This window comes from Vombatus ursinus, unplaced genomic scaffold (genome assembly GCF_900497805.2).
Source record: "Vombatus ursinus unplaced genomic scaffold, bare-nosed wombat genome assembly UNPS02014801.1, whole genome shotgun sequence".
Lineage (NCBI taxonomy): Eukaryota > Metazoa > Chordata > Mammalia > Diprotodontia > Vombatidae > Vombatus > Vombatus ursinus.
In genome coordinates, this window is record NW_020954579.1 from 9,871,406 (window position 1) to 9,885,290 (window position 13,885).

Below are 13,885 nucleotides of genomic sequence, written 5' to 3' on the forward strand. Positions count from 1 at the left end.
TGTAAGAGATAATCCATGAGATTAGCTAAAGAAAAGCTAAAAAGCTATGTAAAAATATGAGCTTCTTCCAGTAGTTTATCATGGCATGGAAGTAACTTTGCGTTCTTAAACAGGCCCTACTAGGATGGTAGATTGTGTGTCTCTTATGAGGACCAGCCTGAGTTTAGAAAGGTTCATTAACAACTTGTCCACAGGCTAATGAATTTTTCAGCCTCAGCAACTTTCTGAGAGCATTTACTGAGTTATAGAAAGGTTATACTGTCTTTCCTTCTAAGGTTCCTTTCCATCTACTCTATCTGTATCTTGTGTGTACCTGTACCTATTTATCTATATGTTGTATCCCCTGTTAGAATATAAACTCCTCAAGGGCAGGAACTCTTTCATTCTTTGCATTTGTACCCCTTTGTATTTGCCTGGCATGCTGCTTGGTGCATAGTAAGTGATTAATAAATGCTTATTGATTAGTTGAATAATTCATTAATTAGTGTCAGAGGTGGGATTTGAACCTTGGTTATATTTAACAGGAAACATTTTTTCCTGGGCATTTAGAATGAAATGAGACCTTTCTTTTGGCTATTATGGGGAATAAAATACAAAGTCATTCTAAAGCATTACAGAAGTCATTTAGTTTTATCCTTCTGCATTTTCTCAGTCAATGGATGCTAATAGCACAGGTTATCATGGAGGGGTCCCTAAAAACATTTTTTTTAATTTTAAAAAGGAGTCCTCATTCTCTAAGAGTTTGGCAACCACTGGCATAAATTATTTGCAATTACTACTAATTCACTGTCAGCCTTAAAGAGAGAATACAATAAGCACTATCATTTAGAGAGCTAGAACAAGGGCATGATGGAGAGGGGGCTGAGCTACAGGGGATCCAGAAGGCCAGTGGGTGGTGGGCCCCTTGTAGTGGGGGAATAGGCCCCTGCCTAGCTGCCCCACTGGCAGTGTCCACACTAGCAAGTAGTTTTCTTCAGGTACCTCTGAAGGCTCATAGTGTGACTGCTTTTTCTCCCTCCCATCCCGCCCCTTGCATTCTCTTCCCAGGAAACTCTCTGAACAGGATGGCTGAGCAAAGACCAAGCTTCAGCATGATGGAAGACCACCCTGGGAACCAGCAGATCCATTCTGGAGAACCGTTTCAGATAGGAGGAGAGAGGAAAGACATGCCTTCTCAAGGTTATACTCTGCTGCAGGACAGTGAAGATGATACGGGACATGGCTTGAAAGGTCAGTCAATGAGAAAGCAGATCTTTGTGACCCCGTGGCACAAATTATCTGCCTTTTTCTTCTCTCTTCCAATCATCAAAGCTTTCAGCCTGGTTCCACTCCCCACCTCCAACCTTTCCACTCTGTTTTAGTTTTTTTCAGTTAATAAGCGTTGACTTTTTTTTGCCTTCTATCTACTTCTTTCCCCAGTCCCACCACAAGGGAAACAAAAACAAAATCTTTGTAACAAATATACTCACTGCGGTTCTTCATATCCATCATGTTAATGAAGAGGACGAAAAGAGAAAATGACAAATGTTGGAGAGGCTGTGGGAAAACAGGGATATATATTAATGCACTGTTGGTGGAGCTGTGAATTAATTGGTCTAGCCATTCTGGAAAGTAGTATGGATCTATGCCCCAAATAGTTACAAACAATGTATATTCCTTGACCTAGCAATACCACTACTAGGCCTATACCCCAAAGAAATTAAAGAAAGAGGAAAAGGATCCATATGTACAAAAATATTCATAGCAGCTCTTTCTGTAGTGGCAAAGAACTGGAAACTGAGGGAGTGATCATTAAATGAGGAATGGCTGCATCAGTTATGGTAATACAGTATGAATGCAATGCAATACTATTGTGCCATAAGAAATGATGAAAGGGATGGTTTTGAAGAAACCTAAGAAGACTCATAGGAACTGATTCAAAGTGAGGTGAATAGAATGAGGAGAATAATTTATACTGTAACAAAAAGAAACGTGTTTCATTACTCCCTACTCTAAGTATAGTAAAACCTCACTAATTTAAACTAATAATTCTGACCTGGGTCTAAGGCTTGCTTTAGTTAATTTAAAAAAAAAAGTTTGCCAAGCTGAGGAATAGGGCTTGAAAAGAGTACAGAGATCTGTTTAACCTAGGTAGGAAAATAAGTTATTTTTAACACCTTCCATTCAAAAAATTATTTATTATATATCTGCTGTGTGCCAGTCCCAGTTGATGGCAGCCTTCATTACTGGCTCGTAAATTGTTTCAGACCGGAACTGTGGTTTTATTGGTATAGGGAATTCCAGGTTGGGAACACCCTCTACCAATGCAGGTTGGAACCTGCTTTGCAACTTAGTCCCATAAAGTTGCCCGTGGCAGTGAGAGATTAAGTGACATGGCCAATATTTGGCAGTCAGTCAGTCACCAAGCATTTATTAAGTGCTGACCATGGCCAGCATTGTATTAGGTATTGGAAGTACACGTATTAAGAATGAAACAACCTATATCCCCTTTCTAATATCAGACACAGGACTTGACCAGAGCTATCCCTGGCTCTAAGGCTGCCTCTCTCTACTACAGCCTTATAGCCTCTAACGTGTAAGATAACATGTGTTAATTCTAAATGTTTCTTCTCTCTGTGTGGCCAGAATAGAGAGATGGCCTTGGAGTCAAGAAAGCCTAGGTTCAAGTCTCACCTTTGACACTAGTCATTTGACCCTAAGCAAGTCACATAATCTCTGAGACTTGGTTTCTTCATTTGCAAACTTGAGTATTCCTGTAGTACCAACATCATAGGATTGTTGTGAGCTAAACACTTTGCAAACTTTAAAGCACTATATAGTTGTTATTATTATTCCTCAAAGTGGGCTCTTTTAGGCCCTCAGCTGGCCTTTCTGTATGTATTAGAAAGTGTAAAAAAGTATTCCCCTAGGAAATTTACCCATTGACTCCTGTCCCTTCCTCTGCTGATTAGTTTTCAGGCACAGTCCTTTTCCTTATTTGTTTCCTCCCATATCAATCCCAAAGGGTCAGAGATGGATTGTATTTTAGATTTTTCCCTATTTTAGTCTGGCCTTCCATCCCTCCCCATTTAGCAGTTCTGAGTGAATGAGGTTTTACTGTTTTTGGTTTTCTAACAGTGAAGTATAAATACTTTGGTACCTCTTCCCACCCCCACCCTCTCCACTCCCTCCGCAGAGGCCCAACCTAGAGCAGGAACAACTTCCTTTCCGGTTGGCCCAAGGGAGTTGAGTTCTGCTCCACAGAATTGGTTTTGCTGAAAAGGCAGCTCATATGACCTGAATGTGTTTGACCCTCCTCAGGATGCAGTACTACCTGAGATAAAAATCCTTGCTTGCTTACTATAAAATATTTTTCCAATAATGTCACATGTATATGTTTATTTTAAGTAGAAAAGAGAAAGAAAAAAAAAACTTTACTTTTCTCTTCTCATGCAATTTTATTGAATGGGATGCTGCAGATAATTGCTGATAGTAATTAAGGCCCAAGAAGAGAATGGGGGTAATAGGCTGGAAATTAAGCAGTCTTTTCTGTGCTTATTCAAATGAGGCATCTTGGAGGAAACAAGATGTACTGGGGCAGTCAGTTGTGCCTTGAACCTGTTAGTACCTTGTTCTCTTAATGGGAGCAGACATCCTGAAAGGGGAGAGAAATGAGAGCTATTTATTAGGGTGTTAAAAAATAAAAATCTTTTCCTCAGCTTGATCAGAGGCTGCCTGTAGCAGCTGGGAAGAGTAGGCTGATTCTTAAAGAATTTCACTCAGAGATTTCAGGCCTCACCCTCACCTGAACTTCTTAGGAAAGACCAGCCCAGATCTCCTCAGGGACAGTCTGTTTGGCTAACATGGGTTTCTCACTTGCCCCCAAGTTGTAGCTACTTCCAGGATAAATGCTGCTTAAACTTTACTAAGTTCTTGCTATGCACAGGAGGAAATTGAGAATTTATATAAAATGGCATGAAGTTTATAGAAGGAGCAGTTTTCTTTTTTGGATTTTTTTGTGTTTGAGAGGTGGGATGGGGTGGAGGGGCAGAGAGGTCCCAGGCCCAGATAAACTTTAATGGTAATAACATTTCCTTCAATTATGGTTTTTTTTAATAAAAAATTTAGTATTTTATTTTTCCCAATTACACATAAAAACAATCTTTAATCTTCATTTTTACAATTTTGAATTCCAAATTCTCTCTCACTCTCCCACTGTTCCCCGCTCTCTAAGATGGCAGGCAGTTTGATAGAGGTTATATATGTGTGGTCATGCAAAATATATTATATAAGTCATGTTGTAAGAGAAAAGACAGACCAAAAAAAAAAAAAAACAAGAAAAATTTTAAAAATGAATAAAAAAAACAGCATGCTTTGATTTGTGTTCAGATTCTGTCAGTTCCTTATGGGTGCTGGATAGCATTTTTCATCATAAGTCCTTCAGAATTGTCTTAGATCTTTGTATTGCTGAGAATAATTAAGTCAGTCACAGCTGATCATTGTACAATGTTGCTGTTACTGTGTACAGTGTTCTCCTGGTTCTGCTTGTTTTACTTAACATCAGTTCATATAAGTCTTTCCAGGTTTTCCTGAAAGCATCATGTTCATCATTTCTTATGGCACAATAGTATTCCATCACAATCACATACCATAATTTGCTCAGCCATTCCCCAATTGATGGGCATCCCATCAATTTCCAATTCTTTGCCACTACAAAAAATAGCTGCTATAAATATTTTTCTTTTTTGGGGGTGGGGTGAGGTGGGGCAGTTGTGGTTAAGTGACTTGCCCAGGGTCACACAGCTAGTAACTGTCAAGTGTCTGAGGTCGAATTTGAATTCAGGTCCTCCTGACTCCAAGGCCAGAGCTCTGTGCACTGCGCCACCTAGCTGCCCCTTCTATAAATATTTTTGTACGTATAGATCCTTTTCTTTTTTTTTCCTCCTTGGGATATAGACCTAGGTTTTTCTGGGTCAAGGGGACAATTTTGTAGCCCTTTGGACCTAGTTCTAAATTGCTCTCCAGAGTGGTTGGACTAGTTCACAACTCCACTAACAGTACATTAGTGTCTCAGTTTTCCCACATCCTTTCCAACATTTGACATTTTCTTTTCTATCATATTAGCCAATGTGATAGGTGTGAGGTAGTACCTCAGACTTCTCTGAATTTGCCTTTCTCTAATCAGTAGTGATTTAGAGCATTTTTCCTATGATTATAGATAGCTTGAATTTCTTCATCTGAAAACTGCCTGTTCCATTTATCAATTGAGGAATGTCTCATATTCATATAAATTTGATTCAGTTCTCTATATATTTGATAGATGAGGCCTTAGCTTGCTATGAAATTCCCCCCCGCCAGTTTTCTCAATTTTGAATTTAAAAAAAATATTCTGAGGAGTCATCCACATCCATAGGCAAAAATGGGTCCATGTCACACAGAAAAGGTTAAGAATCCCTGCTTTAGTAAATGTATTAATGAGTTGATGTGTTACCTCTCCAGGTAAGATGAATGTTTGCATTTTAAAAGTGGTCTTCCACTGTGATCCCCTTACCTCTACAGTTAGAGGAATATTCTATTCAATACAAAGGAATATTCTGTTGGTGGGAATTTCAGCTGCTGTGCAAGTAGGGAAGGAGATATTCTTGGACAGAGGTAGTGAAGTCTGGGAGATCAGAGATCATTGATCAAATACCTTTCCCAGTCCTCCTTAATGCTAGTGCCTTCCCTCTGAGATTATCTCCAGTTCAGCCCTGTATATCTCATGTTTGTATATCATTGTTTGCATGTCATCTCCCCCATTAGATTGTGAGCTACTTGAGGGAGAGGGACCGTTGTTGCTTTTTTTCTTTGCATCCCCAGTGCTTAGGACAGTGCCTGGCATAAAGGTGCTTAATACACACTTAAAAGCATAAGTATCTCTATAAGACCTTTGATTCCTCACATGAAAGAATAACCCAACTCTGGTGTGCTGAAGCCAATTGTCAAATTGAATGAATGAATAAATAAGCATTTATTAAGCACTTGCTATGTATCAGGCATTGTACTGAACACTGGAGATACAAACACAAGTGAGACCTTAGGGAATTTACATTCTAAGAGAGAAAGATGACATGAAGGGGAGCTTGGAGGAGGTAAGGCTACATGCAGGGGAGATAACACACCAAGGGGAGTTCTGAGGGGGTGCTACATGCCTGGCAGCATGATTTAGGAAAGACTGGGAAGCGATGTGGCGGCAGAGTGTGAGTTCCTGATAGGAGGTGGTTGAAGAGAATGGCTAGAGTGTAAGGTGCCTTACTCATGAATATAACTATGTATGAATGAGTATAAACATGTAAATATCCTATAGCAGACAATATTGACTCAGTTACATTCCAGAGAATGAAGGATGGCTCTTGTAATCACAAAATACTATAAAATCGAGCCGTGTCTTTATGTAGGTAGTAAGAATGAGGTTAAGAACTATAGTTACCAGACATTATGGGAGAAGCATTATAGTAATTCATGTTTTAGTGCTTTTATCACACTATCCTCAAAGTACTTTGCTGGGAGGCAGGGAGAGGAAGAGATAATATATGTTCAAGAACCATCTCATGCAAAGAGTGATGGTTTTGGAGTCAGATGGCCTGGATTCCAATCCCAGCTCTCCTACTTAACTACCTATGTGACCCTGGGCAAGACATTTCATCACTGTAGGCCATGGGGTCCTCATCAGTTGAACTAAATGACTTTTAGGTCCTATACTGTAAACTCTAATATAAAGCCATGTATAATATAGAACAAAGGATAATTACTGAAGAGCGCTGAGGAGGTAGGGTAGTATGAATGGATCAGAATAATGGGCAGTGAAGGTCAACTGAAAAGTGAGTGGTTCTTTAGGCAGTACGTCCAAGGTTACAAAAGAATTTTTAAAAATTTTTTATTCATTTTAAATTTAAATACAGAAAGACAAAAATCATTTCTATGTACACAGCACAACACAGAAAGGATTTAATATGAAACCATGAATCTCCATTTCACCCTGTTTACCTTTTTTGAAAAACTATGTAATAAATACTACATGTTTTCAAAATTACCCTGCTTTTCTGTGTTTCCTTCTGAGTTTTCTTTTGTTCTCTGCTGTGTACTTTTTATTTTATTTTTTTCTTCCTCCTTCCCCACCCTGCAGTGGAGCAGGGCACCATTTCACACATACATACACACACATACACACACACACACACATACACATACATGTGTGTATATATATATGTATAAGCATATATATGTGTGTATATATATATATACCCACCCACACATATATGTATATATGAAACCATACTATGCATACTTCTGTTTATCAGTTCTTTCTCTGCAGATGGATAGCATCTTCCTTCATAGGTCCTTTGTAGTTGATTTGAATATTTATAGTACTCAGAATAGCTTAGTCGTTCAGTTATTATTTGAACAGTACTGCTGTTACTGTATATAACATTCTCTTGCTTCTGCTCATTTCACTCTTCATTATTTCATGCAAATCTTTCCATGTTTTTCTAAAACCAACCAGCTCATCATTTCTTATAGCGTGGTAGTTTCCATCACAATCATATACCACAACTGTTTTCTAGTTCTTTGCCAACTACAAGGAGAGCTGCTATAAATATTTTAGAACATATAGGTTCTTTTCCTTTTTCCCTGATCACCTTGGGAAACAGACCTGATAGGGGTATTGCATAGTTTTATTAACTCTTTGGGCATAATTCCAGATTGCTCTATAAAATGGTTGGATTAGTTCACAGTTCCACTAACAGTTTATTAGTGCACCAATTTTTCCACATCCCCTCCAACATTTGCCATTTTTCTCTTCTATCATTTTAGCCAAATAATAGGTGTGAGACAATATTTCAAACTTGTTTTTTGCATTTTTCTAATCAGCAATGGTTTAGAACACCTTTTCATATGACTATGTATAACTTTGATTTCTTTATCCAAAAACTGCTTGTTCATATCCTTTGATCATTTATCAACTGGGAAATGATTCATAGTCTTATAAATTTGTCAAAGTTCTCTATATATTTGAGATATGAGACTTTTATCTGAGAAACTGTCTATAAAATTTCCCCCCCAATTTTCTGCTTTCCTTCTAATCTTGACTACGTTGGTTTTATTTGTACAGGTTATAGAAGTCTTAAATGATGAGGAAGAGACCATGATCTAGGATAATGATTCTCAAAATGTGGTCTCTGGGGTCCCAAGACCCTTTTAGGGGGTCCTCAAGATCAAAACTATTTTCATAATACTAAAATATTTACTTATTAAAATATTCCTCCTTTTCCCAAATACATGTCTTTGTGAGGCCAGATTTTCTTCACATGCTTCAACCAAAACGATATATTACAACAGATTGAATGCAGAAGTAGATATGAGAATCCACCTGTTCTTTATTTATTTTATTTTATTTTTTTTAGTGAAGTAGCTAGGGTTAAGTGACTTGCCCATGGTCACACAGCTAGGAAGTATTTTGTGTCTGAGGTTGGATTTGAACTCAAGTCCTCCTGACTCCAGGGCCAGTACTCTATCCACTGTACCACCTAGCTGCCCCCCACCTGTTCTTTATTAAGCCACACATTAAAAAGATTTGCAAAAATATGTAAAACAATGCCACTCTTTTCACTAAATTTTTTTATGTTGGAAAATAATAATTTTCATTAAAATGTTATTTGTGTTGACATGTAACATGGATTTATTATTGTTATTTTTAAATGAATAAATAAACATTTTAAAATTTTCTAAAAAATTTCTAATATAGCAAATTTATATAACTATCAAGAGTATGCTGGTAAGTGTTTGTTTACTAACCAGCTGAGGGGCAGATGGATTTTGAAATACTTTAAGTTTAATCTGCATAACATTAGCATTTTTTCCATCACTTTCTTAAGTTTCAACAATTCACAAAACAATAAATCGAACCCTGATTTGTAGTGTTTGCCTGTTTCTGATGTGTGAATTTAACAATTGGCTGAGCTGTTTTGAGCCACCTCCAGCACACCCCTTGGCTATAGCCCATATAAACAAAAACTCTTTGGGGAGCCCTCAACAATTTTTAAGAAAGTAAAGAGGGGGCAGCTAGGTGGCTCAATGGATAGAGCACCGGCCCTCAAGTCAGGAGGACCTGAGTTCAAATCCGGCCTTAGACCAAACACTTGATGCTTACTAGCTGTGTGACCCTGGGCAAGTCACTTAACCTCAATTGCCTAAAAAAAAAATGTAAAGAGGTCCTTAGACCAAAAAGTTTGAGAACCACTGATATAGGGTTTCAGTGAAAGGAGCAAATAGAGAATGTGTCCATAAGAAGCAAAATTGACTCTCGGTGAAGTGAAGGCCAGAAGGGAATTGAAAAGCTAGTTTTAGTCTCCTTTCTCAGAATATCCATGATGTGATGGGTTAACTCATGGGATGAGCAGCTTGGGCCCGGAGGAGAAAGGAGGGTGAAGGAGGGAAGAGAGCATTTTAGCCTTTATTATATTTAGCTTCAGCTGACCATGAGGAACAGCCACTCCAAGATGCTGAGACCAAAAGCTATGTGGAAAGTGACTGATCTAAGGCATCAGCTTCAGGGCTGACCGATAGGTACATAAAGAGCATAATTGCATTAATGAGACAGGATGACAGTATCAAGTTTCTTTGTGGTTCCAGACGACCTTGGTAAGTTGATTTCCTTCTATGGACTGCAGTTTCCCCTTTTTTTTTTTTTTTTTTTTTTTTTTGCTTTTTGGTGAGGCAATCAGGGTTAAGTGACTTGCCCAGATTCACACAGCTAGTATGTGTTAAGTGTCTGAGGCTGGATTTGAACTCAGTTTCTCCTGACTCCAAGGCTGGAGCTCTACCCACTGTACCACCTAGCTGCCCCTTCCCCATTTCTTAAATAAGGAAACTGATCTAGGTTTAGCAACCATGGCCTTGGTAGCTTCTTATGATTCCTTTTAAGCACATGTGGATCTTTTCCTCTAAATAAATTAAGGAGTCTGTCAATAAACAGACGAACTATGAGAGATTAATTGCTTAGCTTTTAGAAACAAATATAACTTGAGGCTAAAATTCTTATGTTTTGTACATACACACTCATATAGGTACACACACACACACAGCCAGAGTGCCCCCACTGTAGTACCTCCCTTGGGTCCTTTCTCCGTAATCCTTATCTACATGTATCAGAATTTCCACCCCATGCCCTCTAGACTTACTGTCATGCTTCCTCCTTTGACCCTTTTACCTCCTCTCCTTTCCTCATCCCTTCAGGATCAGGTGCTCTCTGCCTTTCCAGGGAGATACCTCAGCAACTGACCCCCAGAACTCCCATGTGCAGACAGATCTGCACATATATGTGTTATGTAGAGATGAGTTCCCACAGACATGAGTGATACACACTGATGCTAATGTTTTGGTTGTCTCGATGTGTCTGTTTTTTTATGTGTGTTTCTTGTGTCTCCCTATCAGATGCAAGATCCTTAAGGACAGTGAGTCATGTCTTCCAATTACTTTGTATCGCACAGTGCTTAATGCAGCATTCTCTGTGCCATGAGCCTTCATTAAATTAAATGTCTCTTCTTAGGACTTTGACTAGCTTAGGACTGGGATGCTTGGGGAGTATGTTGATATCTAGATGAAACTGCTGATGCTGATTCACAGTGGCAGGGCCTCATGGGGGTGATTTCCTAACTCCATCGAACCTAACATAACTTGCTTTACAAAGGTCCCTGGGAGTAGGGGTGAAAATGCGAACAAAATTTGTTCACTTAGGCACTCTCTACCAAGCATCCCAAAACACTTTTCACAATTAATGATCCTCCATTGAAGGAAAATATGGAGAATTTGACCTTAATGAAAACAGAAGACTAAACATAAACATAATACATTTCAGAAATATACCCTATGTAAGAGGGTAAGATCACCTTCCAGGGAAAGGAATTAGCTACTCCTGTCTCTTCTGCTTATCAGCCTTCCGTTAATTAAATGAGCTGAAACAAAGCTTATATCTGCAGTTATTTGCAGTTCGCAAATTTGGGTATTGGGTTTCTGTTTAGCCTTCTATTCTTAAAGCTACTGTTTTATTAAAGTAACAACTTCTGCCTTATTTAGGATTTGGGTAACTCCTTTTTGGGCTTTTAATACAATATCATTGCAATATTTCTAACAGATGTCCCCATACCACTTATAGTCTCCAAACTGCAAGGAATGAAGAACTTCTAAAATATAGATATCTAGTGTTGTTATTGCTATTCACTTGTGTCCAACTCTTCATGAGGCCATTTGGGAATTTTTTGGCAAAGATATTGGAGTGGTTTGCCATTTCCTTCACCAGATCATTTTATTGATGAGGAAACTGAGGCAGGCAGGGTTAAGTGACTTTCCCAAAGTCTCTCAGTTAGTTACTGTCTAAGGCCAAATTTGAACTCATCTCTTCCTGACTCCAGGCCCAGCGCTCTCTCCACTCTTTCCACCCTGCTGTCCCATAGAGACCTACTAAAAGAAGTCAAAATCATGTGAAAACATGATACGGTGCATCTCACCTCCATATTCTTTTCACTGCTGAAGTGGTCCCCACGCTGCTTTTAGTAAGACTACAAGAAGATGAGCTTAAGTCCCAGTACTCTTGTTCAGTTAACAAAAAGCAGTCCATTCATTAGCCTGTACAGTAGTCCTCAGAACATCAAATAGAAAGGAGTAGCAGGATAGTGACTTGTTCCCAGACTGTTTCTGTCTGAACCCCATTTAAAAAAGAACAAGATAATCATTTTTATTAGACCTCTAATAAATAATTAGACACTGGTCTGAGGAACTCCCTGTAAGGAAATTCTAAGTACATCACCATCTGGAGAGTTTCTAAGAATAATAATAAGAGTAACAACAACAACAATAATAATGATAACTGACATTTACATAGCACAGTATTTCTCAAACTGTGCTTCAAGGAACCATGAATCACCCTAAGTTTTTTTTTTAATGAACTTTATGTTATTTGTTAATGGGCATTAAAATATTTTAGAAAATTTTACTACAAAGGATCTGCCAAAGTTTTGTTTAAGTGAAGGGTTTTTTTCCCACTCTGCAAAAGTTTGAGAACCACTGATACAATACTTTAAGGCTTACAAAGCCTCTAAAATTTGGCCCACCTGGACTAACTATTGACTAATCACCAACTCCAGGTTCCTCATCTATAAAATGAGGGACTCATACCCACTTTTGCTTTCACTGTAGAGAGCCAGGCTCAATAAATAAACCTCTATGGACTTGGACCATTAATTAAGGCAGAAGTTTTTACTTGAACAATTAGCCTTGGAATAGGAAGTATAAACAGAAGTCCAATATGATGCACCACGTGAATCTGCTGATTGTTCTAGCTGCTCTCACGGACCTCAATATTTGACCCTTACCCTTTCTTAGACATCCTGATATTGGGCTTCAACATGCACAGGTGAGTCATGCAGCATCACAGCTGGGCATTTTCCTTTCAGGATTGTATCGTAGTTCAGCGTTTCCTCCACTTTCATGAGATGTGGGGTAACGGTCAGATTCTAAAATGTGTGTATCTTCACACACACACACAAGCCCTCAGCAACAACAGCAGAAGGTCCTCGTGGCTTAGGCAGGAGGAGGGACAGTCATTCTGAAGGGTTCCTCGTGTATGTTACAGGCTACACTCCTCAGACCCCAGCTGATGATGGATCGGATGAACAGGTCTCTGAAATATCTGCCAAGAGTACTCCAACCACAGAAGGTGGGGACTTCCTTCTTTCTTTGCTCCCTCCACCCAGCGCCTGGCCATGCTCCTTGCCTTTGTTTTGCGATGCTTACAGCCAATCCATTTCATCCTTCTCTGACCACATGACCCAGTGTTCCCTGTACTCCTAGAACAGAGGAATGCTTTTTTAGGTTTCAGGGAATGGGCCCTGAGAATGTTTCACAGCCACATGGAGTTCTCTTCTGTTCACCACCTACTCACTCATTACAGTAGCAGCACTCTCTTAGGTCTATGCTTTGGATGCGGAGCTTTCTGGAAGTACCCCTTTCTGTAGAGTAGACCCCCATACACCCACCCTTCCCTCCCTTCCCCCAATGCTTCGCCATCAGATCTGGGTCTGCCATTCCTTGGGCTCTGTGCCCAATCATGGCCTAGACCCCTAGCTTCTTAGCCTTGCTCCCCATGGACTTTTGGGTCCTTGGGAAGCATCTCATGTGTTGTTAGATTCCCAAATCATCTTTTCACATGTTAGTCACATTGTCTTCTCTCTAGGATGGTTCAGAGTAGCCATAAGCTACTGCTCCAATATTGTCTTCGGGCCTTGAGAACTTACCCAGGCGAAGTGTATCTCATTGGGGCAGGCTGGCTGCCTTGACTCCCTTCCCATTGTCCAGTGGAGGGACTTAATGCCTCTCCAAGATTCTCTCTTGTGATTTATGGGGTAAGCATCTTCTGTGTGCTCAGTGCCAAGAGCACAGCGAGATTTGAGAGGTCAAGGTTGTTCTAGAAGGGATTTCTGTTCCTATATCCTCTGAGATTCTGTGATTCTTTGGTATCCTTTTGATGTTCAATCATTCAGTTGTGTCCAACTCTTCATTATCCCATGGACCATAGAACACCAGTACTGTTCATGGATTTTCTTGGCAAAGATACTGGATTGATTTGCCATTTCCTTCTCCAGTGGATTAAGGCAAACAGGGTTAAGTGACTTGCCCAGGATCACACAGCTAAGTGTGATGTGTGTGTGTCTGTGTGTCTGTGTGTGTGTGTGTGTGTGTTTCTGAGGGCAGATTTGAACTCGGGTTTTCTTGACTTCAGGCCCAGTGCTTTATCCACTGAGCTATCTAGCTGCCCCATCCTTAGAGAATACCAAATCTGTTATAGCTGAAATATGATATAAAGAAAATA

At 39.4% G+C, this 13,885-nt stretch overlaps 1 protein-coding gene across 1 annotated transcript in view; it reads left to right on the forward strand.

Annotated features, from left to right (window-relative positions):
- The window catches only part of MAPT (microtubule associated protein tau), a 168,669-nt gene that overhangs the window by 66,046 nt on the left and 88,738 nt on the right, over positions 1-13,885 (forward strand). The window contains exons 2-3 of the mRNA XM_027873226.1: positions 1,048-1,230; positions 12,650-12,733. Coding sequence (XP_027729027.1) covers positions 1,065-1,230; positions 12,650-12,733 — 250 coding nt within the window. The 5' untranslated portion in view covers positions 1,048-1,064. The remainder of the gene's footprint in view (positions 1-1,047; positions 1,231-12,649; positions 12,734-13,885) is intronic.